Source organism: Lissotriton helveticus, chromosome 5_1, assembly GCF_964261635.1.
Source record: "Lissotriton helveticus chromosome 5_1, aLisHel1.1, whole genome shotgun sequence".
Lineage (NCBI taxonomy): Eukaryota > Metazoa > Chordata > Amphibia > Caudata > Salamandridae > Lissotriton > Lissotriton helveticus.
This window is the reverse complement of record NC_136065.1, coordinates 1,138,349,723-1,138,377,161: the sequence shown is the minus strand read 5'-3', so window position 1 is coordinate 1,138,377,161 and position 27,439 is coordinate 1,138,349,723. Positions and strand designations below refer to the sequence as shown.

Below are 27,439 nucleotides of genomic sequence, written 5' to 3'. Positions count from 1 at the left end.
GCTTTTAATGTATGCACTTAACTATAAGTATTGCAATAATATCGATCCATTTCTCTTGTATGAGAAAAGAGACTGATCAATAAATAACACCTTTTTATTGAACACGCCCGTCTCTTCCTTTTCTCTACATTCTGATGAGACTAAGAATGCACGTACTGACTGAGTAAAATAATTTGCCTTTTGTTCACACGACTCTCGAGATTGACTCTTGATTAGGGGAGAGCAAAGTTGTCATGTTCTATGGTTGTCAGAAACTAAATCCCTTCTTGTCTAATCAGGGAAGTTAATTCCTCCTTGAACATTCGAGAAAGTTTCTAGCGAACTCTGAGCTACGCTGGCAAACCCAAAACTTTAAGTCTAGTATCGACAGTAGTAGACCTAGTTAACGTCTGGCCTAGGCCTTTACTGCTGTAGGTATTATTCCAATGCGCAGAGCCTATTGGGAAGATAGGAACTACACTACATGGCGCCCAACGCGTTTGGAAAGGGCGATAAAACTAACGTAAGACATTTAGAGTAACTCAGTCGTGCTTTCTCACTCAGACCCCTTTTCCCATAATACTCCAAAGACGTCTGGAGTGGGTGAAAGGTTATATCCGCCAGACCTCGCAGGAGGGAACTCCTATGTATGGTTCTTGGTATAGTCAACGTTGAAGGATAAACAGTTCCAAAATATTGTGCATCTATTCTTTGTTTCCATAAGAAACCTGATCTGCAAACAAACAAAATAACCATCCTGTCAGTAAAATGACAGACAGTGATGAAGAAAGAGAGGCAGTTAGATTAGCAGCTGACATAGCAGAAGCTGATACTGCACTACAAAATGCAGACCCGGATATAATACTCATCCCGGTCATTAAAAGAAAATCTATAACCTTGAAACTTATAGAAAATGGACTGACACCTAGAGGTGGCACAGTCATATTCGTAATTGAGGCACACGAATATCGGCAGACAGAGGTATATTATTCATGGATACATTTTCCAGCAGCAAATGCTGTAACAAAGTACTTCCACTATTACAAAATAGAGGAACCTCCTAATGAGTACACTCCTTTCGAGGAGGTGGAAGTACCACTCAAATTCCAAGAGCATTTGCTCTTATTTGATGGCGCCCTAAAACATAATAATCACATCACCAGGCTCGGTCCTTTAGGTAGACCAGGAGCAACGTGGCCGGTCCTAGCCGGATACACACCACATCCAGACATCAATGGGATGTCTGCAGCAGAGCTGTTAACACAGCTAAAACAATTAATAAAAATTCATAGACAATTAGTTCAGTATGTGATGCGGACTTCAACAATTCAGCCAGCGATTAAACTTCCACAGCTGACCCCTCACCAGGGGAACACAAATAAAATTACACCACAGAACATCCAATCCTGCCTAGGTAAAGTACCGGCTAAACGGGAACAAATACCATTCTGGTTGGCACAGAAAATTACCCAAATAGAGGCGGTGTTTCCTGACACCACCCCGCTAGAAAAACACAGGATTCTGACTATCTGTCTCCCAATGGGAATCGCACCACACATAGAGGACTGTGACACTTGGGGTACAGTCTTTGCTTCCATCTACACAAAAACGCACGGTGTTCCATCCATTTCGGTGATACCAGATGTGCTAAAACAAATTCAAGACGAATACGGTCCAGAACCTGCTTTAACTCTTGGTATGAAATTACTGAAAGACTTCAAACAGGTCTCGGCTATATTATTAGCCAACATAAAAGGTGAAGCAGCAAACGTGGCGATCCGCTAGAGGTTAAAAGAGACAGATATAGCAGACCAACCAGCTGAAATTGCCAGAATCAGAGAAAAATCCTATGAGGAACTAGGTAGAGATAGTTTAGGTGGAATACCAGTAAAACCGCAACTGACTGAAAGTCCAGAAAAAATATTTTTTAATAATAATTCACCAAAAAAGAACTGGGATGGAAACAAACAATCCAATCCTAAAGAAAAGAAATTCCAGTCCAGAGGAAGGTCTCCTAGGCGAAGAGAGAAATCTCCGAACCAAAGACACAGGTCACCCCAGAGTGACCCCTCTGGGAAAAGATATAACCTTAGAAATAGGGATAATATAAAAAAACCTGATAGATATCAAGACATTGATACGCGTCCCTCTCAATCTTTTCAGACTTCCTCGCAGAAATCGGAAAGAAGAGGACGATCAGAACAAAGAGAAGAGCACGCCAAGTCCAAAGACAAGGAACCTGCTCAACTAAAAAAGAAATTACAATTTCCAAAAAAGAAGGTAGCCAGTATCAAGGTAGTTAACAATGCCGAGAATACTGAGGACACAACTGAAAAACGGAGAGTGGGCTCAGACAATGCTAGACAGCGCAGCAGAAGTGAGCATAGCTCGCAAAGTCCTTATGAATCATCTGGAGACAGTGGACACGAATGAATATCTTCAAGTGGAAACTGCAGACACCAGGGTTAGCAAACCTCACAAGATATACGAGATAACATTACCTATAGAGGGAGATAAGACTAGGAAAATAAGGGGACTATTTTGGGATAACCTCTCCAAGGGTTATGACATCCTTCTAGCTGAAAAAGACTGGCCACCAGAGTTTGTCAGGGAGTGCCCTCATGGCGAAGAAGTAATTATGCCTGCCTTCTCAAATCAAATTCCAATTCATAAAAAATACACACTTGCTAGAAAGTGGGCAGTGGCTCTAGCACCTGCTTTATATAAAAATCATGTAGGATGGGATGAGGATTCTCCTCCTCACAAAATCCAGCTAAAATCACAACCTACTGCACAAAGGCAGTACCCAATTAAGCAAGAAGCTAAAAAACAGGTAAATGAAATACTAGATCAGCTAGAATACCAGGGGGTGATTGAAACTTGCACCTCACAAATGAACAATCCTTTGTTTCCGGTCTCCAAACCAGACAATTCATATCGTCTAGTTTTGGATTACCGACACCTTAACACATGTTGCAAAACTTTTGCAGTGCAAAACTCACACAGTGCTGCACTAATGAATAACATAGTGCGCAAAAAATACAAAACAACCTTAGACATCTCTAATGGAGTCTTTTGTCAAAACATAGCACCAGGGAGCAGATATTTAACTGCATTCTCAGTAAATGGCACTCAAAAACAATTCTGTCGGTTAGCCCAGGGGTACAAGAACAGTCCGGGGGTATTCTCAGCGAGAGTAACAGAATTACTACAACTATATGATGATGAAGCATTATCTTATGTCGATGACATTTACTTAACAGATGATGACTTGGAGACTCACTTGAAAAGAGTGAACACCATAATACTTGGGTTCGCTGCAGAGGGTTACAAATTCAACTTTAAAAAATCCAGAATTGCCCATCTGACAGTCCTGTTCTTAGGATATGAATTATCAAGCGAAGGCAAAAGCCTGGCTGACAATTTCCTAGAGAAATGTGCCGTACTCCAAGCACCTAGAACACTAAAAAACCTACAGTCGATTCTAGGCTTCCTAAATTTCGGAAGAACATACATTGCAAATTACGCAGAAAGGGTCAAACCCCTTTATGATCTAATTAAACCAGATTTTAAAAGATCCAATTGGACTCAAATACACACAGAAATTTTGAGATCCTTACAAACAGACATGCTAATTAAAACAAAATTAGAAACACGTGATAACACACGCAATCTTGTGATTCGAGTCATCCCAGGGAGATGCGGATTCACATACCTGACCTCTAATGAGGGGGAAAAGGTACCAATTGCATTCAAATCACACTTGTACACTAAGGCTGAAATGAAATTTAGCCCAACGGAAAAAATTCTTACAGCAACACAGACAGCTATAGCAAAAGAACGAGCCCTGGCACAAGGTAAACGAATAATAATCGTGACACCAATACCAGCCCTAGAGGCGGTAACAAAGGCAAGCATTCCAAATGCTAAAGCACTCCATCCGAGATGGATACAATGGGCTAATTCTCTTGCTGCAACAGACGTGGTGTACGAATTTGATCCTTACTTAAAAACACAAGAATTTCTCCAATATGAATTTGAATGTCCTCCGCCAACCGAAATTCTGCCTCTAGACCACTACGGCTGTATAATATATACAGACGGATCAGCACAACCCGCAGTGGGGGGTAAGCAAGCTTACAGTGCTGCGTGCGCGATCGTTAAAGGTCGCTGGCACGAAGGAAAATTTAAACCAGCAATCACTAAAACACAATCTTTAGGAGATTGTACAGCTCAGCGAGCTGAACTACTGGCGTTCAAGATGGCGCTTGAAAATACCGATCGAGAATTCCCCACACTCATAGTGTGCGATTCGTATTATTGCGTTCAGTCTTACAATGAATACTTGCAGATCTGGCTTCAGAATGGTTTCAAGGATGCGAAAGGTGGCACAATCAAGCATAAAATGCTCTGGGAACAAGTAGTTCTTTTACAAAAAGAACTACCAAAGACTCACGTGACTCACTCACTGAGTCATCAGCGTGATGGCGTTCACGTTGTAGGGAATTCATTGGCTGAAACAGCCGCAGCGGCAACCACTAAATCGGCTCCCGTAGTTCGAAAAAAGCGTACATTAAAATATATTGACGGTGAAACAGTGCTGGCAGTGAAAACGTCATCAAAAGGCGACTGCTCAGCGTTACCGATCAACTATCCACTCAATTATACATACATAATAGATGCAAACTCCGTCCCTTTTGCTCGAATCCCTGGAGTGGGGGATAGGGTGATTCCAAACATGGACAGGAGAAACTTGTTAATCGCAGACGCACATATGGGCGAGGGTCTCAGACACCTTAAACTAAAAGATTCTCTGGAAGAATTACAATCACGGTACTGGTGGCCAGGCATGAGTCTGCGTCACACCATGTTTGTAAAAAACTGCCCAAACTGCAACAGAGATCGCAGTGGGGAAAGAAACAGTTTAATACCTCGTCGTTCTACTCCAGAAAAAATCAGGAGTAAAAAGGAAGGGTTGCGATTAACATATACAGGCTAGTTCCACTTATAATGTAGATCACCAGCACTCGGCTGACGTCCGGACAGTTATACAAAGATTTGCGAGTCTAAATGGCATATACGCTAAGAGCATGCTACGTTTGACCATTGTCTCCACTTTAGCCCTCAAGCCTGAGGGGAAACATGACCAAATGAGCATAGCCCAGCGGGAATCTGCTCACTTCCTTCCTGAGGGTACGGGATGGTGTAAAGAAAAAACCAAGGCATTAAGCAATCTATAGCGGAAAGGATATTAGGTTCGGGAGCTGGGTGGGTCAAACATCTAATAAGTGTCCAACGTAGTCTCAATAACTTGCCAAGAAATTCTCTGAAGGGATTCAGTGCGTACGAATTATTATTTGGAACTAGGATGATGATCTCTGACATTGATAGTCAGACTTCAGTGGTGAAAGAAAAAGCCTTTGATATCAAAGACCGTTTGGCTATTTTGCAGGACTTAAACAAAACAAGAAAAGACCTGAGCAACATAAAGTTGAAACAACAGCCAACAACCACTGAAGAACCACCACCTGTCCCAGCAAGACCTGTCTGGATTCCAAAAGTCGGGGATCTAGTCAGGGAAAAGATCGCGGTAAAGAAGGAATTTGGGCCTTCTTACAGAAAAGCAGTTCCTGTCTTGTCTGTCAACGGGACAAGATCAGTTGTACTACCGCCACTTGCTGGTAAAAAGGAGAACCGAGTTGTATCCATCGACCTGGTAAAACCACAACATGTGGCCGATAAACAGTAGGCCAAGTGGACTCCCAATAAGTAGCAGAACACCAAGGTTCGCTACCAGTACAGAGGTTCTAACGAAGAGGCTCATCACATTCGAAACGCCTACAGAAGAACAACAAGGACTATGCAGCAATGCAATAGAACTCAGACCTCTGAAAACCCAAATAAAAACTTTTAGCAGAGACACACCAATCTATAATGAAGTACCAAGTGAAAATGCAAGAAACAGAAATCCTGAACCAATTGGAACAATTGACAGAACTGCATCCGGCTACTTCATTAACTTCGATGATTCCTCTGAGGGCTTCAGCGAATCAAAGACACAGCCATCATCAAAAACCTTTAAGGACAAAGCTAAGGAACTTTTGAGACAACTGAAAGAAACATATCAGATTTCTCCATGGATTGAATTTTGGGTGGGTTTTGGTGCATTTATCCTCATACTTTGGCTCATCATGATACTAACATTGGGACGCTTCATTGAGGGAAAATATGCTAAAATGGACACAGCAAGTCAGAAAATCAACTTGATCCTCAAACCACACACATCCTCACACGTCGAGAAAAGAGAACTTTCTTCAGCCAACTTCACAGCCAATCCGATACCTGGTGGGGTAGCCTGGGACAACACTGACGATGACATTTATGGTCCGGTCGAAATCCTGAAATATCCACACCAAATCAAGATCTCATTGAGTGACTTTGCAAAACCAAGCTCATTTGCTGATGATTGGGACTTCGAAAGCATTAATAATATGATGTCTGACTTAGTAATGTCTGCTAAATTTACCAAACATGATTATTTGCAGGGTTCTACAAATTATGATAGTATGTACTGTTATAACCATTATGGTAACCATTTTCTACATAAATCTGCACAGCCTAGAAATGTTTTAAATTATAATCAATGGGAACATTGTGCAACCCCTCCAAAAGGAAGCTCAAGGACCTTCTATGACAAATATTCATACTTTTCAGGTTTTAACACAAGTAATGCTGAAGCATTCTATTTTAAATTGTCGAACAAGACAGGAACCAAAACCATGATAACCAACTCAAAATTGTTATATTCAGACTCATTTTTTGAACAAATGAATACTTTTGGATTTGATTATTGGGACAAAAATGTTGAATTGAAAAGTGTTTGGGGTACAAAAGAATGGCAAGTACAGGGTATAGAAGCTTTGTTTAGAGCCTGCATGATCCCAGAACAAATGATATTTTTAAATGACACTGTTCAACAAACCACCTGTCTTGGCCTAGCCAAAATCAAAGATTTAAATAAACCGTCTATTCCAAAGCCAATAATGTTTAGCAATAACTCTGATACAGATGAAGAGATAGACGTAAACCATATATTAAACCAAAACAGAACACATCCTGATTGGAAACAGTGGTTGATCTGGCCCACAGATACTAATAACTGTCAAGACAGATTCCTGAACAAAACACAGGGGTTCAAAATGACCAGGCCAGACCCTAGATATCCTCAAAGACATCACCCAGGGATAATAACCACCTACAGTGTGGGCAAATTATGCCTTCAATGGCTGCAAACTTCCACACTGGCAGAAATTAAGCAACACCTAACTTTACTTACTGATGGTGCTGACTTGCGTGATTTCACTTTGGGACCACGCAAACAGCGTCAAAAGCGTTTCATAGCAGCCTCTGTATATGCAGCATACAATGAGGCCTGGAAGGTTACTCAAATTGAAACAGCAGAGAGAATACGGGAAATTGACCGTATTAATTTGGAAAAATCACTTTCTGTAGTGGACAATGGGTTAATGACTCTGTCCTCCAGAATTTTTTCTTTGGACAGCATTGTGTCGTCAGCAATCGATATATTATCGCAAGACTTACTGCTATTACAACACGGTCAGTCACAATTGCGTTCTATTGTACAGCTTGGCTGGACGTTACAAAATCTGCGTTCAGGCTATGTGCCTTGGCGTTTAATCAACACAACGTCACTATTCCAAATCTTTAACCTTACTGATAGACAAATCAGTATGGCGCAAAAGGGTGCTGATTATACAATCTTGAGCATTGAAAAACTAGAAAGATTACCAATGACAATGTCAGAACGACCTGTCAATGAATGGATAATACATGGGATAATAAATATTCCAATCTCAACCTTCAGGTTTCAATACTGCCAAAAATATATACAGGCTGGCATGTACGAGAAATTGGGAAAGGGGTACCTTAAAACAACATGGAACCTGCCCTATTCACATGCATGTGTCAGTAATAAAGGACAGAAAGTGTTTCTTAGTGGCAACAATTGTGCGATGTCACTAAGTGGCACACTTCTGTGTAACGGAATTAGTTTGCATGGAGCCTGTGAAGGGAATTCATACAACCTTTCATGTCACCAGCAAGGCGCACCTACAACAGAAATAGAACCATTCTTTCAAAGACTCTATAATGGGAGTTACATTCTTATTGTAGACCGCAGATGTTGTAGTCTTATGCCCGGGACTCCTTATCTAGTAACTACTACTGCGAAGGTCAAGTGCTGTGGACGCACATTGTTCCCCAGCTCCTTCCCAGACAGGGAGGCAAGGGCATGGCCCAGTTTGAAAATTACTTCTATTCGAATAGATACTTTAAGCAGAATGAAAACAGTCCTTCTTCAGACGCCTACCAGGCTCTCGTCATCAAAAGAAACGTATGATCTACAAGTCGCAAGGACGACTGCAGAGATACATACATTATTATCAACTAATTCCCCCGTACATTTCGTGGAAATCCTGAATGAAATCTTAAATATTTCTGATACCAATGGGGTCTCAAAGGTATTTAAGACAGTATTTTCGATGGCATTAACACCATTCAAAGCCATACTGGGTATTTTTCCAGATTTCGTCCATTCGATTTTTGGCGGACTTCCCCTGATCCTGGGACTAATTGCAGGAATCCTATTCTTAGTCCTTATTTTTCGTTATGGCAACCCATGTCACAGACAAAACTCTTGCGACAAGGGAAGAAACAATCCTAGCCATTGGATACCGGGACCGGATATCAAAAATCCTGGGACTCTCCCGGCTTAGAGACCTGAACATGACTTGGTTTCTATCATTTCGACCAATGTGGCAAAGATGTGTTTTACCTGTATTGAGGTGTCTGCTATGCGGAGAAGAATGCGTGTTAGACACCTGTCTGACGCTACAATCGGATGCGCCGATGGATGCAGAAACATTGTTGAGCCCGATCAAGGTTCATGCTTTGTGCTGCCCTCAAAGGCTACCAATCCTGATGGTGGCATTCGTGGAAGCTTCACCACTACGATTGATGGGTAGTGAAGTTCAAGATGAAAGCAGCATCGAACAGGTACGACCTTCTGTCAGTAATGCGAATCAGAATGTCAATGGAGACAATCATGCGCAAGAATGCATGATTACACCGATTTCCGAGTTAGTGGAACTTTCCCAGGAAGCTGTTGACAGTTTTTTCGAAAGCCTAAATGATATGATGTTCTCACCCGAACAGAAATAGAGACTTTTGAGCAAGCTCGCACACGGCGTTCCCTGAATTCGGCCTTCAACTTTAAAAATAAAGTCACATGAACAGATTTTCCCTCCAGTTCACGGACAGCAATTTTTCAGCAGCCCCAAATATTTTTTGCATATTTTTCGGGACACTATCTTCTGCTTAAAGTAAGAACTATTCTTAGAGAACTAAGGTTTCTAAATTTTAGATAGCTTATAGACATTAGCTGCCCGCTGGCATGTTCATAAATATTTTATTCTGTGATGGAATGGTCTCGAAACTTTTTTCTGTAAGAAACCATTTCATGTGTAATTCTCATATACCAAATAAGCAATAATGTATACAAATGCGATTGCTTTGGCATTTTTCTACAGCTTGAGTGCATACCATATATATATGTCTGCAATTTTTTTCAGTATATTTGAAAATTTCAAAATGCATTTATGTATTTTGGGGTGGTAAGGTATACACACTACTCTATAGTATGTTGTACTATGTTATACTATGCCTAGATTAGTAAATATGTCCATAGTTAGCGTGGAGTGGGTGTCATGTATTCCTATAGGTCCTGAATCGATCCCCCTATTCCTGACCCTATTCTAGTTAAACAAACCAACAAGTTAACTAGCAGTCAGCCCATGAGGCAGAAAACCCCCATGATGCAGATACCGTTATCTGACGCAGTCACACTACGGCACAGGAACGTGTTATCTGATTAGGTCATAACACTTGCGATCTAATTAGACAAGCGATATTCCTCCAGCCCCTGATAAGGCATACGGAGTTCTCATAACAAATCAAACCTATGACAACCTGGGCAAAACCCTGCGGCCATTGTTTTGATTTCACCGAGAACTTTAGTAAAAGAATGTGCTAACGAGCAAGTCGTATGACATCTTTATTGACGTATCTATGTCCATCCTTACGTCAATCTCGGCACCTTAAAGGTATAAATATTACCGATCTTGCCATATACAAACACACGCGTGGTGACGAGACGGAGCAGCCATACTTGCCGAAGCGAAGAGCAGAGCAGACCCCGCTGGCAGCAGCCCCGCCTTCCTGACGCGCTGAGAGACGCGCTGCTTTCTCCTGCCGAGAATCCAGCACCGGCGTTTCTGGGCAGCCCTCGCAGGCAGCCTGGAATATCGAGACCAGAGAGAGAGATACCATTCCTCATTCATCCTAAATTCCAGGTACAGAACTGAATAACCCCTCACAGAGAATTCTTTAGTTATTCACTTGGCAAAAACAAAAACAAACTTAACTTAAACTGTAACTTTCTATTCCCGCCCACGTATTAGACTTAGGTCAGGTACACGGGGTAGGCGTATCTAGAAACACCAGTTGAGTACGTTTAGTCAAATGTATATGTGTATGTAATATATTTTATTCATTTTAAAACATCTTATGGCTTAGAAACCATATCAATGTTTTTACAATATTATTTTATACTATTGCTTTTAATGTATGCACTTTACTTAACTATAAGTATTGCAATAATATCGATCCATTTCTCTTGTATGAGAAAAGAGACTGATCAATAAATAACACCTTTTTATTGAACACGCCCGTCTCTTCCTTTTCTCTACATTCTGATGAGACTAAGAATGCACGTACTGACTGAGTAAAATAATTTGCCTTTTGTTCACACGACTCTCGAGATTGACTCTTGATTAGGGGAGAGCAAAGATGTTCTATGGTTGTCAGAAACTAAATCCCTTCTTGTCTAATCAGGGAAGTTAATTCCTCCTTGAACATTCGAGAAAGTTTCTAGCGAACTCTGAGCTACGCTGGCAAACCCAAAACTTTAAGTCTAGTATCGACAGTAGTAGACCTAGTTAACGTCTGGCCTAGGCCTTTACTGCTGTAGGTATTATTCCAATGCGCAGAGCCTATTGGGAAGATAGGAACTACACTACACTTGTTATCGATCTTCTCTCGAACCAGTTCTCCAACTTGGGGTAGCCAGCCAACTACCGGGATCTGCAGCGCAACATCCGATGTGGAGGGCAAATGTTCCTTTGCAAGACTGTCTCTAGTCTTTTGTAGATCCTGTAAAACATTGCAATGTTCATCTACGTCAAAGGTTGTGGCGGGAGCCACGCAGTCTAGACCATTAAGGTCAGGGACGTACATCTTGATGCTAAAGAGCATTTAATTTGGGGTCCGCCCACCCAGAGACCTTCTAGGGAGATTATTAAGAGCACGCTGCATGCCATTGAGGTGGGCCAGCCAGTTTCTGCCAGTGCCTATAACCCGAGCTGTCAATGATTGCTTTAAGTCACGGTTCATTCGCTCCACTACACTATTACCCTCAGGTCTGTAGGGAGACGAAAACTTGACTTGTACCCCCATCGAAGTCATGGCATCCTTATACGCCTTAGAGGCGAAAGCCGGACCCTGATCCGAATGGAAGGTACCACAGGCAAAAATCCCTACAAAGACACGCAAATCTCTTATGACAGTCCGTGAATCAGCGCTGCGATGGGGCCATACCCACACAAAGCGTGTGCATGAATCAACTGCTACTAAGATGTACTTATACGCAGTATAAGTGGAAAAAGGACCGCAGTGATCTAAATAAACACAACCTAGAGGTTTATTAGATATGTACAACTGTGTCTGAGGCGGACACGCAGCAGTCGAAGGTTTAATCTGCTGGCAAATGTCACATTGAAGAACATAGTCTCGCGTCTGTTTGTAAAGTCCCCGCCACCAGAAACGTTGTTATAAATGAGCTAAAGTGTCCGAGACGCCCGCATGCGCCGCTGTAATCAAGCAAGCTCTGCGATCCGAGTTGGGAATCAAACGTTCTCCAACTTCAGGAATTGTCACAAAAGGAACCTTTTCGGGACTTAAGTGGTATGTGTACTTCGAAGGGAACCCCGCAGGATGTTTACCTCCCTTCTCAGTGGCAGCAACAGCCGCCAAGATGTCATCATCAATCTTACTTTTGGACCGTGTAACTGCTGCAACTAAATATGTAGACACCGCTGATTTCGCCGCTTCATCAGCAAGCGAGTTACCGACAGCGTGAACTCCCACACGCTGATGGCCGAGAGTATGAATTACAAAAACGAGTGGCAAGGTAGCCTTAAGCTCAGCCACTCGAACCCAGATCATCTTGTGTTTTATTGTGCTACCCTTGGAATCACGAAAATCATTCTGAATCCAAAAGAACAAGTTTTCATTGTAAGACTGGACACAGTAGTTAAAATTACTCACAATAAGAGTAGTCACACTAGGATCAGCGTACTCTAACGCTAGTAAGAGAGCACGAAGCTCTGCCAATTGTGCGGTGCAGTCCCCTAGAGTCTGCGTATGCACTACTCTGGACTTGAACTCATCGTTCACCATGGCACCGACCACAATGGCGCAAGCGGAAACGTAGGCGTGTTTAGAGCCATGCGTAACCTGCGCCGAACCATCAGTGTAAATGATGCAATGGAAGTCCTCCAAAGGTCGCATAGCTAGAGGAGCAGGATGAACGAATTCATACTGCAAGTACTCCTGCGACCGTAATGAGGCGTCAAAAATAAACGTGACATCCGTGGACGTCAAGGAAGCAGCCCATTGAATCCACCGAGGGTGCAAAGCTTTAGAATTTGGTACACTGGCTTTCGTAACTGCCTCCAAATGAGGACAGGGTGTAACAACCAACATGCGTTTTCCCTGTGACAGAGCACGTTCCTTAAGAATCGCCATCTGCACAGCCGTTAAAACTTTCTCCACAGTGGAAAACCGCATTTCAGCCGAAGTGTACAAGTGTACAAGTGTGACTTGTAAGCAATAGGTACTGTGTGTCTCCCTCATTAAAAGTCAGGTACGTGAAACCCACCGTCCCAGGAATGATTCTTATCACCAGGTTATTGTCAGTAAGAATTTAGAAGCGAGCAGATCAGGCTGCAAGGATTGCAAGATAGCCGAGTGCTCAGGCAGCCAGCATGATTTGGCAAAAGTTGGTTGTATCAAAGCATACAAAGGCTTGATACGCTGGGCATATTCCAGAATGTATGTCCTCCCGAAATTTAAAAAACCCAGTAAAGACTGTAATTTTTTCAGTGTTGTAGGAGCGCGCAACTGTGCGCATTTCTCCAAGAAGTGAAGAGCCAAACCTCTACCTTCGTTGTTGAGCTCATAGCCCAGGAACAACACTGTGTACTCTGCAATGTGCGACTTCGCAAAGTTAAATTTGTAACCCATGTCTGCAAAGTTACAAATTATGCTGTTTACTCGACACAGATGCTCCCAAATTTCGTCGTCTGTTAGATATAGGTCATCCACATACGAGCATGCATCAGGGTCGATCCTCTCTAAAAGAGAGACAATGCGGGCAGTAAAAATCCCAGGACTATTCTTATAGCCCATTGGGAGACGCCGAAATTGTTTTTGGACACCGCCGCAAGTAAAGCTGGTCCATTGGGAACTAAGACCATCCAAACGATGGCCATAAAAACCGTTGGAAATGTCAAGCGTGGTCTTAAAACGCTTACGCACAAGACTATCCACTAGGGCAGAGCCGTGAGTATTCTGTACTGCACAGTTACGGCAATGCGAGTTTAACTGCCGGTAATCCAACACCAAACGATATGAACCGTCAGGCTTGGTCACAGTAAAAAGACGGTTATTCATCGGTGACACACATGTTTCAATAACTCCCTGATATTCCAATTGTTCATGGATTGCCGCGACGGAAGCCTTGGCTTCACGCCGTATGGGATATTGAGGTTGAGTCTGTGGCTGTGACCGTAAAAGGATCTCGTGGCAGGGGGACAATTTATCCCAACCACATTGGTTGCGGTACAGAGCCGGCGCTAGAGCCTTAGCCCACTCTTTTGCAAACTGCAGCGCATGCTCTTTCGAGACAGTGTTCGCGAAACTGGGGAGGATTACCTCCTCCCCTCGTGGAGCAGCGAGAACAAAAGGTGGGGGACAGTCAGCCTCCGAAAGCAGAATGTCATACGTAGACGAAAGATTTTCCCAAAATACCCCTTTTTTAGTAGGTTGTATGTCACCTTCAATTAACAGGACAATTTCAAAAAGTCTATCAGGGGGAGCAACTCTTGTATCGGCTGTTTCCATCACAACATAAATATCAGTCGCTGTCACCTTCAGTAGCGGACGCAGGGCCTCTCTCACAATGGTAATCTCCGACACGCTGTCCAGCAAAGTCAGAGCCCATGTCAGATTCCGAAGCCGTGTTCTCACTATCTGTGGCATATCGATGCGCTGTTAAAGCTCAGACTTTCTTTTTGGCAAACTGCAGTCTCTTCGGCGATGAGCCGTCCTGCTTTCCTATACCGTCTGTCTGGTGGGTTGGTCACGTCCTTGCTGACCACCCCGACCCCTTCCGCCTCCTCCACCACCGGTCTTCGGGGCCGATGAGTCCTGAAAGGAACGAGGAGAGCGTTGATCAGAAACCTGAAAACGATCAGGTGATTTAATCATCGCGCAAATCATAAACACGTTCTGTTTGCGCAGGCATCGGAGCGCAGGGCGAGACTCTTGTGTCTGCTGTTGTTGCTTACCCTGTTTCTGTTTTTTAGGCCAATTTTGTTTTTTGGACTTGGGCTGAACTTCCGTTTCTGAAGTCTGCCCTTGGGGTTGCTTCTTCTCTTTGACAGAAAAAGGCTTTAGACCCTTGCTACTGCGACCTACTTTTCTATAAGCAGCCACAATAATTCTCGCTTACTGCCCGGGTTTATCGGGAATCGCCGCCAAAGCATTAGCCACTTGAAAGTTCACTGCACCCCCCTTGACATTAGCAAGAATGAGATCGCAAACTATATCAAAGGAGCCACACAAGCGCATACCCAATTCAACCGCTGCCTCCGGTCCATGATCATCTTGAACACGTTTAATGATCGAAGGCAGGACAGCCATAGATGGAGTGCAATAACATCTCGCATAGACCGCCGCAAATGTTTTTCCCCAGGTCTCACAGTCAACGAGTTCGGGGGCCAAATCCTTCGGTAAACTAATCGTTAAGATCCTATGTTTATCACCAGGAGTTGTATTAGGAAATACTGCTTCCAGCTGGTCAAATTTCTCGGCAAGCCAGAAAGGAAAATCATCCTTTTCCTGGGGACGCTTACCCATCACTGCATTGACCATCACAGGACTGAGCTTCAAACTGCCCTGTCCCGCTGGAAGAGCCGGACGCCACGGGGGCCCACCCGGGAGATGACGACTTATGTATTGCACTAATGCACGAATCACGGCAATAGAAACTACATGTAGTCTACGAACCTCCGCCAAGGTACAATTGCCGGATTGAGGATGAGGAGTAAATCCAGCCAGAACAGGCCAATGTGCGCCTGGAATGGACAAAGGACCTAATCTCGGAGCGGTTAAAGAATGGGGTAGGGCGCCACCAAACCAAACGTGATGCTGCCAATGATCAATAGGTACCTCCAGTGCCCTGTACGGAGTATATTCATTCGGCACAGGTGAGGGAGTGTAAGTGTGGAACACACCAGAATTAGCGTCCACAGCCGGAAATGTCACCCACGAATAAAAGAGTTCATATGGGTAAGCTGCTTCCGCACTCACCACCAAAATCACAGCCAAGCCGTCAACGGGAACATTGTAAGTCTGCAAATGATTGCGCACCGCAATGCGACTATGCTGCGGAATGTCCACCGGCTGGGCCATGACTGCACAGGAACTTAGAAAAACAAAGTAAACTTTGTAGCACAACTGGGTAGTAATTCAAGGAAACCGTTTTAGAAAGATTCAAGCTTGAAAATACCTATTTCAAAAATAGGTAGGTTTTGTCCGACACCACCGTTTTCCGGAAACGACAGAGAAGGGGTTAAGGTTTGAATGATATACTACTCGAGTGTCATGATATAAGATCACCAACGATCGGGCGCCATGTAGCAGGGATTCCGTTCTCCTACAGAACTGTGCATAGAGATTTGGAACCTCAGTGAATTAGGGTGACCCAAAACTCACCTCAGTACCCAAAACCCCCTTACCGAGCTAGCTACAGTGTCTCATTGGTCATAACAAACTCCCAATGCTTAGACAAACCAGAACATGAACTTACAATACCTCAGGTCACGTGGAACGCATGAGCACTCTTTCGTTATACAATCATTTCAAACCAGAACGTGGAGTAAATGAGGACACGTGCACATTTGAAATATTTATTTACTAATGCCGTCTTCTCAAACGCAGTATCTTAGATAATACAAGGAAACATATGATCAGAAGCAAAGTTATCAGCATAGTTACTAGTCCATACAAAGCAAAAGGTGACAGCATGCTAAAATACTGTAATGAATAAGGGTTAACAACACCTAATTCTCACCCTCCCTAACTAGCATATTATATTAATATCTAAGAAGGTCTCTTTGGGTTTTAGCAGGGCGGCCCCATACCTCAAGATCCTAGTGTGAAGAGATCACATCAGCTTCCACCAGCTCTCTGCATGCGAACCGCATCAAGTGTGTATGTGTGCTCTAAGCAAAGCAAAATAAAACGCGCCTAAAGCCAGAATTTGGCAGGAGCTGCACTTATGTTATGTCTATGAAGGTGCAGAGATCAGACCTCACAACAATTCTGTGTCGAGTTATCCTTGAAGCTTCAGCACTCACTGTACAGACAGTTTACCAAGCAAAGCTGATATCAGAGCAATAACATATTATTCTCATGTAAATCACAACGCTTTTCTAGGCTGAAAGCTAAATCAACAATTATGTGTCGTGTGCAGAAGCAGCAAAAAGGAAAAATGGCGTTTAAACATTTAATAAGCTCATGCTAACTTAACACGTTATATAGATAAGCAGTAACTATATGACAATGTAACTGAGGGAATATTTGATGGAGCGCTAACATTCAAAACTTTTCCTTTCGAATGAACCTGTTCAACAGTCTCAGATCCAGTATGGGCCTGAATTCTGCTTTGGGACCTTTCTTTTTCACCAGGAAAAACCGGGAGTACAGACCTTGGTTTCGCTGTGGACGGGGTACTTTCTCTATTGCTTTCTTGCACAGAAGGATGTTTGCTTATTTTTGCAAAAGCTGTAGATTGTGATGAAAAATTACCTTCGGATTGATAATGGGAGGAGGTTTCTTGAATTTTAGGAGGTAGCTATTTTGGATAATGCCGATGACCCACCTGTCCTTTGTTAATCTTCTCCACTCGTCCAAGTATGACGCAATGCTTCCTCCTACCGGAGTGAACAACGGCTGTGGAGGAAGTCTCTTCTCATTGCTTCTGAGGCTGTTTTGCAGCAGAGGACTGTTGTCTGTTTCCTCCCCGGCCTCGCCCAGGTCTGCGCTGTTGAAATTGAGACCTCTGTTGGTTCTGGCCTTGATTTTGCGACGACCAGTTCGACGATTGCCCACGTTGCTGGAACGACCTCTTGTCATAAGGACGAAAATTACGCCGGCGGAAGTCTTTCTTCTTCTCCAGGCCCACTGCCTTCAGAGTGTCCAGCTCCGACTTCATCTTGGTCCTCTCATCATCCGCATGAGATCCAAATAATGTCGACCCGTTGAAGGGTAGATTAACTATCTTTCTTTGGGCATCCAGCTTAAGACCCGTGAGACGCACCCAAGCCGATCTTCTGGAGCATATGCCGTGGGCATAAGCGTGCGCTGCCAGATCAGCCGAACCCGCAGCCGCACTTATACTTTGGTTTGCCACCAAACCACCTTCTTCCACAATCTCCAGGAAATCTTTCTGATCTTCCTTTGGAAGTTTGTCTGCAAACCTCGCCATAGAGTCCCATAGGAGGCGATCATAGCGACCCAGCAAGGCCGCAGCACTGGCCACTCTCATGACCGAACCAGCTGTGTTACACATCCTTCTGCCCAAGGAATCCATATTTTTACTGTCTTTCTCAGGTGGGGCAGACGAGACAGACGTAGCCGAATGGGCCTTCCTGGCTGCAGCCACTATGAGAGAATCTGGTGGCGGATCTGTGCGCAGGAACATGTAAACAGGTAAACAAATTTATTGTGTATGGTTAATCAAAACCTTTACAATATTGCAAGTATTAAAAACTAATTCAAACTGTTTTTAAAATAAAAAGTGTGGTTACATTCTGTGATGTCCTTGAACTTTGAAAGAAAAAGAAAAGGAAAAAAAAAGAAAAGATAAGATAAGAAGCAAGTATTGCTTAGTCTATGTTTTTGGCCGTTAATTGTGGTTCATGCCTTCTGTTTTGTGCCATTGGTCACAATTTGTTCGGTTTTCTGTATTAGAACGGTCACCTTCTGTAAAAATCTGGTGGCCCTGCAAGCTGTCTGCAACTGGTCACTGTTCAGTGCTAACATGACTGCGGGCCGACATGATCTGATTTGGGATAAACGAAATATATACAATAAGTAATGACGTCTCAGGTTGGCCAAAGATGGACAGATACACAGTATATGAGTCAATGTTTCATCTGATTGGCCACAGAGTCTACAGAGTGATGTCGGCCATGTTTGCTTCCATGCAGGGGTTTGATCTTTTGAAATGTAGGTTCCCATCCGGACTCTTAGGAGCGTTTGTTGGACAGCTGGGGTTATATGGGTGACTAAGTAAGGTTGCGGTGCGCATTTCTCATACGAACCGAGAACCGCAGGAACATGGGGTCTTGATCAGGTGCCTTATATTTTTTCGCAATCCTTGAGGGACTTGATCCTACTGTCGCTGGAGTCAAGAATGTCTTCATTGCCGGTTCCAACAAACCAGGCACCAGTGGAAGAAGAGGCCCAGCAGAGGACTTTTGATGTAAAGTCTCAAATATGACAGAAGATTTCACCTGAGGCACTGTCATAGTAATGTTGAATTTACTCGCCCCACGGCACAAAACCTCATTGAAGATTCCAAAATCATCTACAGGCGAAACCCTAGAGGGTGGTGTTGATGAAATCATGGGCGAATAGCCTCTGTAAGAAGACCTTGTTGGAGATGAAGAAGCAGGAGATCTATGTCTTCTCTCAGGAGCAGTAGATCGATGCCTACTGCGTTCCCTAGAGCGTGAACGCCTTCGCACTGGAGATCTGGATCTCCTTGGAGACCCACCAGCCGGTGGTCTCGAAGCCTCCATAGTCAGTGGTCTTTGATTAGGTCTTGGGTGCATCTTCCACTGACGGATGCTCTCTAGCCATCTTGGAGACATACCTGCAGGTGGTGGTTTACGCACCGGAGAGCCCTCCGGGGAAACCTGCACAGTCTGCATTCCCAACGAAGAAGAAGAAGCAGATGAGGAAGCACTCCCAATTGAATGTGGAGACCCAGAAGCTGGAGCCTGCCCCTCTCTGGGGACCAACTGTCTTTCTCCTGATGCTGACTTCCTTGACATCGAGTCAGAATGAGCCACCACTGAAGAATCTTGGTGTGGAGAGGCTCCGACCACTGGAGATCTGTTCACCGATGCCCTTGACTGCAGGTCGTGTGAAGCAGACCTTGGAGGGTCATCCAACACCCTTGACGCTGATTCAGACCTCGACAAAGACCTATGAGAGGTCCGAGAGGCTGATCTAGAATGCCTCGACGTCGACCGTGAGACAAGCAGCGGAGACCTCGACGTCGACTTCCTCGACGTCGGACATTTTGTCGACGCCGACTGGACCATCTCAAGCCTCGAGCCTGAGGCATGCCTCGACGTCGAACCATGTCTCGACGGCGATCTGGATCATCTTCTCTTTTCAGGTCTCGACGTCGATCTGAACTTTTCTCTCGACGTCGATCCAACTCTTTCTCTCGACGATGATCGCACTCTCTCTCTTAACGTCGAACACCTTGCTCTCGATGTCGTCCTCACAGCAATCGACACCTGATGTCTCGACGTCGATACACTTCTCGACGGCGACCTCGATCTCCGCTTCGACGCCGACTTATGCCTCACCGGCGATGTCTTCTACGTCGATGCAGTTTTCTCTGGTCTCGACATCGACGGTGATCTTGATTTCGACGCCGCACTTACTTTCTTCGATGTCGACGCTTCCTAATGTTGTTTTTTCTTGCTTTTACCTTCAGGAGAAGCAGATCTAAGACGTTTTGAATGAGAAGGGGACCTTCCAGACGACAAAACACTCCTTGCCCCCTTTTCACGACGTCCTTCTCTCTCCATAAGCCCCAAAAGCTGAACCTTTTCTCTCTCTTTCAACGTTCTGCTAGAAAGCTTGAGGCAATGGTAACATTTTTCCACATCATGTGTGGAAGGTAGACAAACCACACAAACAGAATGAGGATCTGTTTTGGACAGGAAGGACACTGATAGAATAAAGGTGGCATAACTGACTGAAAACAGTCAAATTCAGCCGAGCTCAAGTTCCAGGTTCCTCACAGAACAAGCCGGAAAAAAGACCTGACCTAACTGTCACCTGTGCATGATGGGAACAGAGTTCCCCCGGAGGCCTTAAAGGCAAAGTGTTCAGATTCTCTGAGGCCTTAAAGGCGAGGTGTCAGTCTGGTTTTCTGTACAGGGATAGTTTTTCTGTATGCAGCCTTCTTAGGCTAATTGCCTTTTATTACAAATTCGTTGATGAAAATAAAAGGTTTTTTGCTGATTATGGAATGCTTTTGAGGCTCATGCCTTTTTATTGCATTGTTTATATGGTTTATTTTCATACTGCAGAAAATATGTAATTATGGCTTTATTAGCCTATGGGTTATGTTGGGCTGCATTTTTATTGGTTATACATATATATGTGTATAATTTGTTTAGTACTATTATTATATATATTTACACATATATATATATATATTTTATTATATGTTCCGGGTTCCCCCTCATGGGCGGAGATTATTCAGTGCTTATGACTATTAATGAGTATCCCCTGGAAGAGAACGTACAATCTACAAGTGTGACATTTTAGACTGTGTCTATGTGGTCGCTCTATTTCATCCTTCTAATGCAAGGACGATGTCGAAGGGGGGGCCGAAGCACTGTGCAGTGTTCGGTTAAGTGTTCAGCAGTTGTATCCTCTCTGTTATGCCACTACCAGCTCTTAGGAGTACATGTCACCCCTATGCGTCCTCAGGTGAGCAGCCTAGCGTTGATCCGTGCGCGACAGTGGACGGTTTCCTTTCATCCAGACTTGCTGATAAGATGGCTGCCTCATCAGATGTGCCACTCAACGTGTGCATGTCATGTGCAGCAGTGCCAATGGGAGCAGGCTTGGGAATAGGAGCTGGGGTGTGGGATCCTGCAAAGCCGCACTTATTTGTACACGGAAGAGATAGACTGTGTTGTGTCCCCCTCTACCTCGACGTGAGAGCCCTGATGAAGGTGCGCCTGTACATCTAGGCTGAGCACCGAGACGCGCGTTGGCTTTACGTGTGTCTTGGATCCTGTGAATAACAACTTGGCAATTGGCCACAAAGATCTCCCAGGATCCTACTATTGATTTTGCCACTCTAGGGATTACGTTGAGGAACGTGTTATTGTTTTTTTGATGAATGTTTGGATGTGAGTGAATGAATGATTTGAGAGGATGTGGTGCGTGTGAGGTGCAGTGGGGTGACAATGTTGAATATCTGTAACTAGAATGTTTTAAACTCTATTGATTAATGTATCAGAACACTATATTCTGCTTATGAAGTCTGTTTGGATGAAATATATAAAATATATGGAAAAAAGATTTTTACACTTTTCTATAATTCCTGTTGTGTGCCGTGTGACCGCTCTTTAACCCTCAGGTGAGCTCCGTGTTGTGTGTTATCTTATTTTGTTGGGACCCATGTTGGGCCAATATTCAAATTAGTAGGGTAGGCTTCTCCCTCTAGTATAGCACGGAAGAGATAGAACCAGCGTACCTCATGTGTGTTGCATGGGCCTGCATTTGCTGAATGTGTAGTTGGCAATGTGCAGACAGTATATTCGGCCTGCTTCTGCTTACCGGTCTTTAGGTCCCGAGGGGAGCGGTATAAAGAGTCTATTTTAGACCATCAGCCTCCACCCTGCAAGGGTGCGGAGGAGCAACGAGCAGTCAGGTTGACGTTCTTGCGCTCACTCACCGCCGCCGCTTCAGGATCGTGCAGCTCGCAGTCCTCGCAGCCGCTTGGCCCGGACGCCACATGGGCGTCGCGGCTCTAGTGTTGTTCTCTCAGCCGGCAGTGAGGACCAGACGTAAACAGCCCCTTCAACGCAGGCACTGCGGGGGATTCACAGCAGCCAGCTTCCGTTGTCAGGAGCCTCCAAACTCGCTCCGCAGGATCACCGGATCCAGTGCAACACTCCGGTACAGTAGATCGGGCGGAGAGCCTCCGGGGAAGGATAATTACTCGGATTATGAGACGGTGCCACGAGAGCCTCACGGTTGTGCGGCCATTTCGCTCGTGCACCACCTAGCGCCCTCAATATAAAACAGATTTTGGCATTGACAAATCAAAGCTCCTGCACTACATAATATTCGTCATTGTGTGATGCACCAGTCTTTGCATGTAGCAGCTGCATGACATGGTATTTGAGAAAGACACCGAAGGGCGTTTATATCAAAATCATAAATCCTTTTAGAAACAAACTCTCCTTGTTGTGGCATATACAAACATAGCTGGAGGAAAGTCTTAATGGAGTAATTAATGATATGAAATGTGAAACACTATGGGAACATACTTTGAGTGCTGAATAGAGAGGTCCACTACAAAATAATGTACCCCTGGTATTATACCCCAGATAGGCTCCAACAAATGTTCACTGGGGGTAGCCATAACTGTTGGAGGGGATGTGAGCGATGAGATGACTACACATATGATGGCTGTCCCTGGCCATTATCCCCTTCTGGAAAGATATGCTAGAGGCACTTAGAAAGGTGGACTACTGTACAGTGGAAGACCTTGGAGTGTTGTTGTTGTTGGGTTGAGGCCACAAGAGTTCTGCCTTGACAAATCACACTCTAATCTGGCAGCATCTTAGTGTGGCAGAGCTTTCCACTGCAACATAGTGGAAGAAGAAAGAAGTACAGCCTCTATCAGTGTGGCATGCAAATATCTGGAACATTTTAGTTATAGAAAGACTAGTCGCCAAAATATGGAAAGAATGTGGGCACTTTCCTACAGAGGACATCTCATATTTAATAATATATTGAAATCACTTGGGTCAGTGGGCTATTTAGCAAGAACTTCAACACCCCCGCCTGAGAGGGTTCGACCTATTTACATAAATAGCTCTGTGCCCTCTTGCCCCCTACACATGGTGTATTGTATGTAAACAAAGTGTAATCTTGACAATGCTCAGGGTCCGGGTAAGATTACAGATAGTTAGTTACATGATCCCAGGCTGACACTGCACAGGTGTGTTCAGTGGGATAAAGAGAAATGTGGGACAAGTGAGTCATATTTTTCCATTTCTGTGTATTTCTTATTCTTACAAATGAAGGCTAAATTGAGATACTGCAATTGTTTTAAACAACCAGTTTTGGAGATTAACCCTATTCACATTTTTCCAACAAAAACCAATACAAATAAACCACTATAGCTTGCTAAGTTCCAATTCTGTATTCACACTGATCGTGTGTAATTAAAAACAAGGGCATTTTATTGAAATATTTACTATCTTGTGAGTAATTTCAGATCAGTATATTACTGTTATACCAGAAGATGGCAGACTTACTCTTTTCATTTGGTCCAGAGTGATGACCGCAGATTTCCAAAGTGATTCCAATAATTTGAGCATCATTTTATATGTAGTATCTCCACTTGCTTCTAAAACCATGACAACTGCCTAAAAGACAGGATTCATGTTATACTATAATGCATCAAAAATATACAACACGCATGGCGATACAAAATCTGTCTTTTATGTGCTAACAGATACAGAGGCATGCACTTTTGTATGTGCCTTTGTGTAATAGGACATAAAAGCTGCATCAATTTGCCTTGCAAATGCTAATCTCATGGTGATACTACATTTATATACAATTCATGCAATGTACACTGTTTCACTATTTGAACAATGGCATGGAACCCGCATGCAATGGTTACTTTCTCTAATTTACCCACACTAAGCTTCAGCAATACATATGTACATGAACAAGTACATGTCTTTTACTCTAGAGAATGACTCGCACTCTGTGCCTGCACATGTTGGGTCTTTTTTTTTTGGTGTGTTTTACAGAAAAAAACAAATCTTTATAAAACACCCTCCAAGCTTTCTACAACCACCATGTGTTCACAGATCAGTTGTCACATGAAAACTGATGTGCAAACAAGGGTATTAGTCTACTAAAATACTAACCATTGTGCATCTGTATTGTATCACTTACAATATTCAGTCTGTTTCTAGGGAATTCAGGCACTGGCAGATAAATATAGAGGAAAAGTCATTTACTCAGGATGACACTATGTTGGTTGAAGTAATGAGCCCGGTAATTTAACTCCCATGGTCAGTGCGCCTTGGATATAAAGAGCTCATGCAGGTCTTGATGACTGCTACCTGCCCCCAGATGTTCAGCAGGAATTCCTTATAAAGCGGAAAAGGGTAGGTCATGTGAAATAATTATTTCAAAGCCTCGTAAGCACCAACATGTAAATGAGGGAGGGAGCTTGTCTAATCTATTAAGTATCAATGAGCTTCAATTGAAGCAGAGCAGTTTTTTAGGTTGACCTGCCCTCAGATGTTCAGCAGGAATTCCTTATAAAGCGGAAAAGGGTAGGTCATGTGAAATAATTATTTCAAAGCCTCGTAAGCACCAACATGTAAATGAGGGAGGGAGCTTGTCTAATCTATTAAGTATCAATGAGCTTCAATTGAAGCAGAGCAGTTTTTTAGGTTGAGCCTGGGCAGCGCATGAGCTCCTCTGCGAGGTATACTGTACTGGAGTTTGTACTTCAAGTCCCGCCCACTGTATGCCTATATTTTTAATTGGCGTGTGTCAAATTCCTTCGTAAATGTAGACTTCTGATTCATTAGTGGGCCAGTTAGTCCCTCCTAAGTACATCCTTGTCTTCATTTGTAACCTCCCGTGGCGAGTGGTCCTTTTACTTCTGTTGCCATATGGTAGTCTTATTTAATCTGTAAGCACAATTTTGTTTAATGCGTTTCTCCTACTGCAGGCACAACGTGCTTTTCTTACATTCAGAGCGCCATACATGCTTCCACTTTCAAGCAGCTCCAGACAGTGGCGGCTGTGACTTTGACGGGAAATAGATCTCGCATTTACAAGTGTTCGAGCTATTGCCATTGTAAATGACAATAGCGTAAACTCTTGGAAGTGCAAGACCTATTGCATTGCAAATGCTTGTTATCAAGGCTATCTGGGCCCCTCCATTTCACCTCTGAGAGCTGGACTGATAAAAAGTTGAACTTCCAAGATTCCTGTGTTGTGTGTTTATGTCCATCGCCAACCCTTTTTACGTAATTTCTTTATTTCTTTTTGTCAAGGCCCGATATGGAAAAGTCATACTTTCACCACCTTTAGCTTCATCAGACAGTCATAAACAGATAATCTATGGGGGTGCACGGTGCATGAAAAAGAATAATCTCTCTCCACTGTGCGTAGTGTAGGTCAAGTATGTCTAGTCTGAGTTCTCTCAATTTCCCTTTTAGTCCTTTAGACATTGTTCTGGTTGCTCCTTCTCCTACAGCCTCTAACTACAGGGCCCACACCTTGTTTATGTCACCCATCCATCACCTTCTCCGTGGGGTGCATTCATTGATCAATTTGCATTTTGACATCAACACAGTAATTCATAGCTGTATTCGGGGGTGGTTCTTTACTGGTTTGCCTTCTTGAACCCCATTTTAAACCCCAATTTACCGTAAGAGGACACTCCTGTCATTTGCATGACGTTCCTCACCCAGAGCTGTACTGGGATTATTTTTTTATGTATTTCATGCAATGTGGTCTTCTGTTAAATAGTGCATGTCAAGCACGAAAAGGATGTCTGGTTCTTGAGGCATGATATACTTCTATATTCTCTTCCACTTGTTGAGCGTTTAGCCCCTTTACGTTACATGATAAATTTGAATGTGCATCAGACATTGTTTCAAAGGCCTGCGTACTCTGGCTCACCCCTCCTCATTGTGCTGTCATCAATCCTCACTGTCAGACTGACATATTTTTAGGGGAATCGTTTTCAGACATGCATCTGCACGCTCATAAGTGGAATAAGGTTTTGCTGATTTGGAAGTTAGGGTTGCACCTAGGAAAGTCAAAATGCTTGGTGGGTGGAGATGGAATCTGTGCAAAATGATAATGATTCCTGGACTGCTTGGCCTGATCCTGGAATGGAAAAAATGCTGTCTTCTAAACCAGTCAACTGTCGTCCAGGAATGGATAGAAATAAAATTTACACTAAGTCTGTTCGCACCACCGGTACATTTAGTTAACACCCTTAAAACTAAAAACAATGATTTGATAATGTTGGACAATCACCACTAAATTTAGGAACTGCTGATGTGGAGGATGCTTCCTGGAGAATGATCATTGCTGTAAAATCTTCTCTAGAATGGAGCATCCAAAAATATCTAAGGAGTCTAGTCCCCTCATGTTTCTCAGTGAGGAAGCACATTACTTAGCACACATCTTTACCTCGGAAGACATAGTCTATTCAAAGGCAGCCTTGCTCAACGAATCCAATGGTGTTTGTGGTTGGTATGAATGAGCAATTGCTCCAATTATATGAAACGGATGCCCTAAAGATGGGCAGGCACACAATTAAAGAGAATTTATTACATTTGTAATACAACTAACCTGCTTGCTCGATAGGTGACTTGTCAAGGAAGCAGAATGGAAGCAGAAAACAGTTGGTAACCAACATAATTCATTGCAAGAAGCAGAGAGAAGCAGAGATGGTCTCTCAAAGCCCATTCTGAAAACTTCTAAGTTTATCTTTACTGTTTTCAGCTCTTGCCTGTGCTGCAGGTAAACCCCAAACCAGAAAAAGGGGATTCAAGATGAAGGGACTCCTCTAGTATGAATGATGACAACAACAAAAGCATTCTTGATGTTTGACATCATATTGAAGACTAGCATTTCAGTGACAAAACAGCATGGGTTGAACAAGAGGGCGGGGTCAATGAATATGATCAAATCGAAACCATCTCAAAGTCTAGACTATCTGAAAGGGACTTAAAAATACCTACGGGAAGTTAAAGCATCCTTCACTTCTTACACAGGTTAAATGTGTCAGCTGCCTTAATCGTGCCTGCAATCGCAATGGAAGAGCCATGAAAGGGTCTGTTTAGGGACCCTTACTTCAAAGTGTGGATCCACACTGCCTGAATCCAGTTACTTTGTGGTTAAAGGAAACCTATCATCAGAATCTGAAACACCC

General features: G+C 43.5%; 1 protein-coding gene across 3 annotated transcripts in view; it reads right to left on the bottom strand.

The window, feature by feature from the left end:
* PDCD4 (programmed cell death 4) overlaps positions 1-27,439 on the bottom strand; it is a 575,316-nt gene that overhangs the window by 111,283 nt on the left and 436,594 nt on the right. For all 3 annotated transcript variants that reach the window (XM_078643769.1, XM_078643768.1, XM_078643767.1), the window contains exon 10: positions 23,775-23,885. In XM_078643769.1, the coding sequence (XP_078499895.1) occupies positions 23,775-23,885 (111 nt within the window). The remainder of the gene's footprint in view (positions 1-23,774; positions 23,886-27,439) is intronic.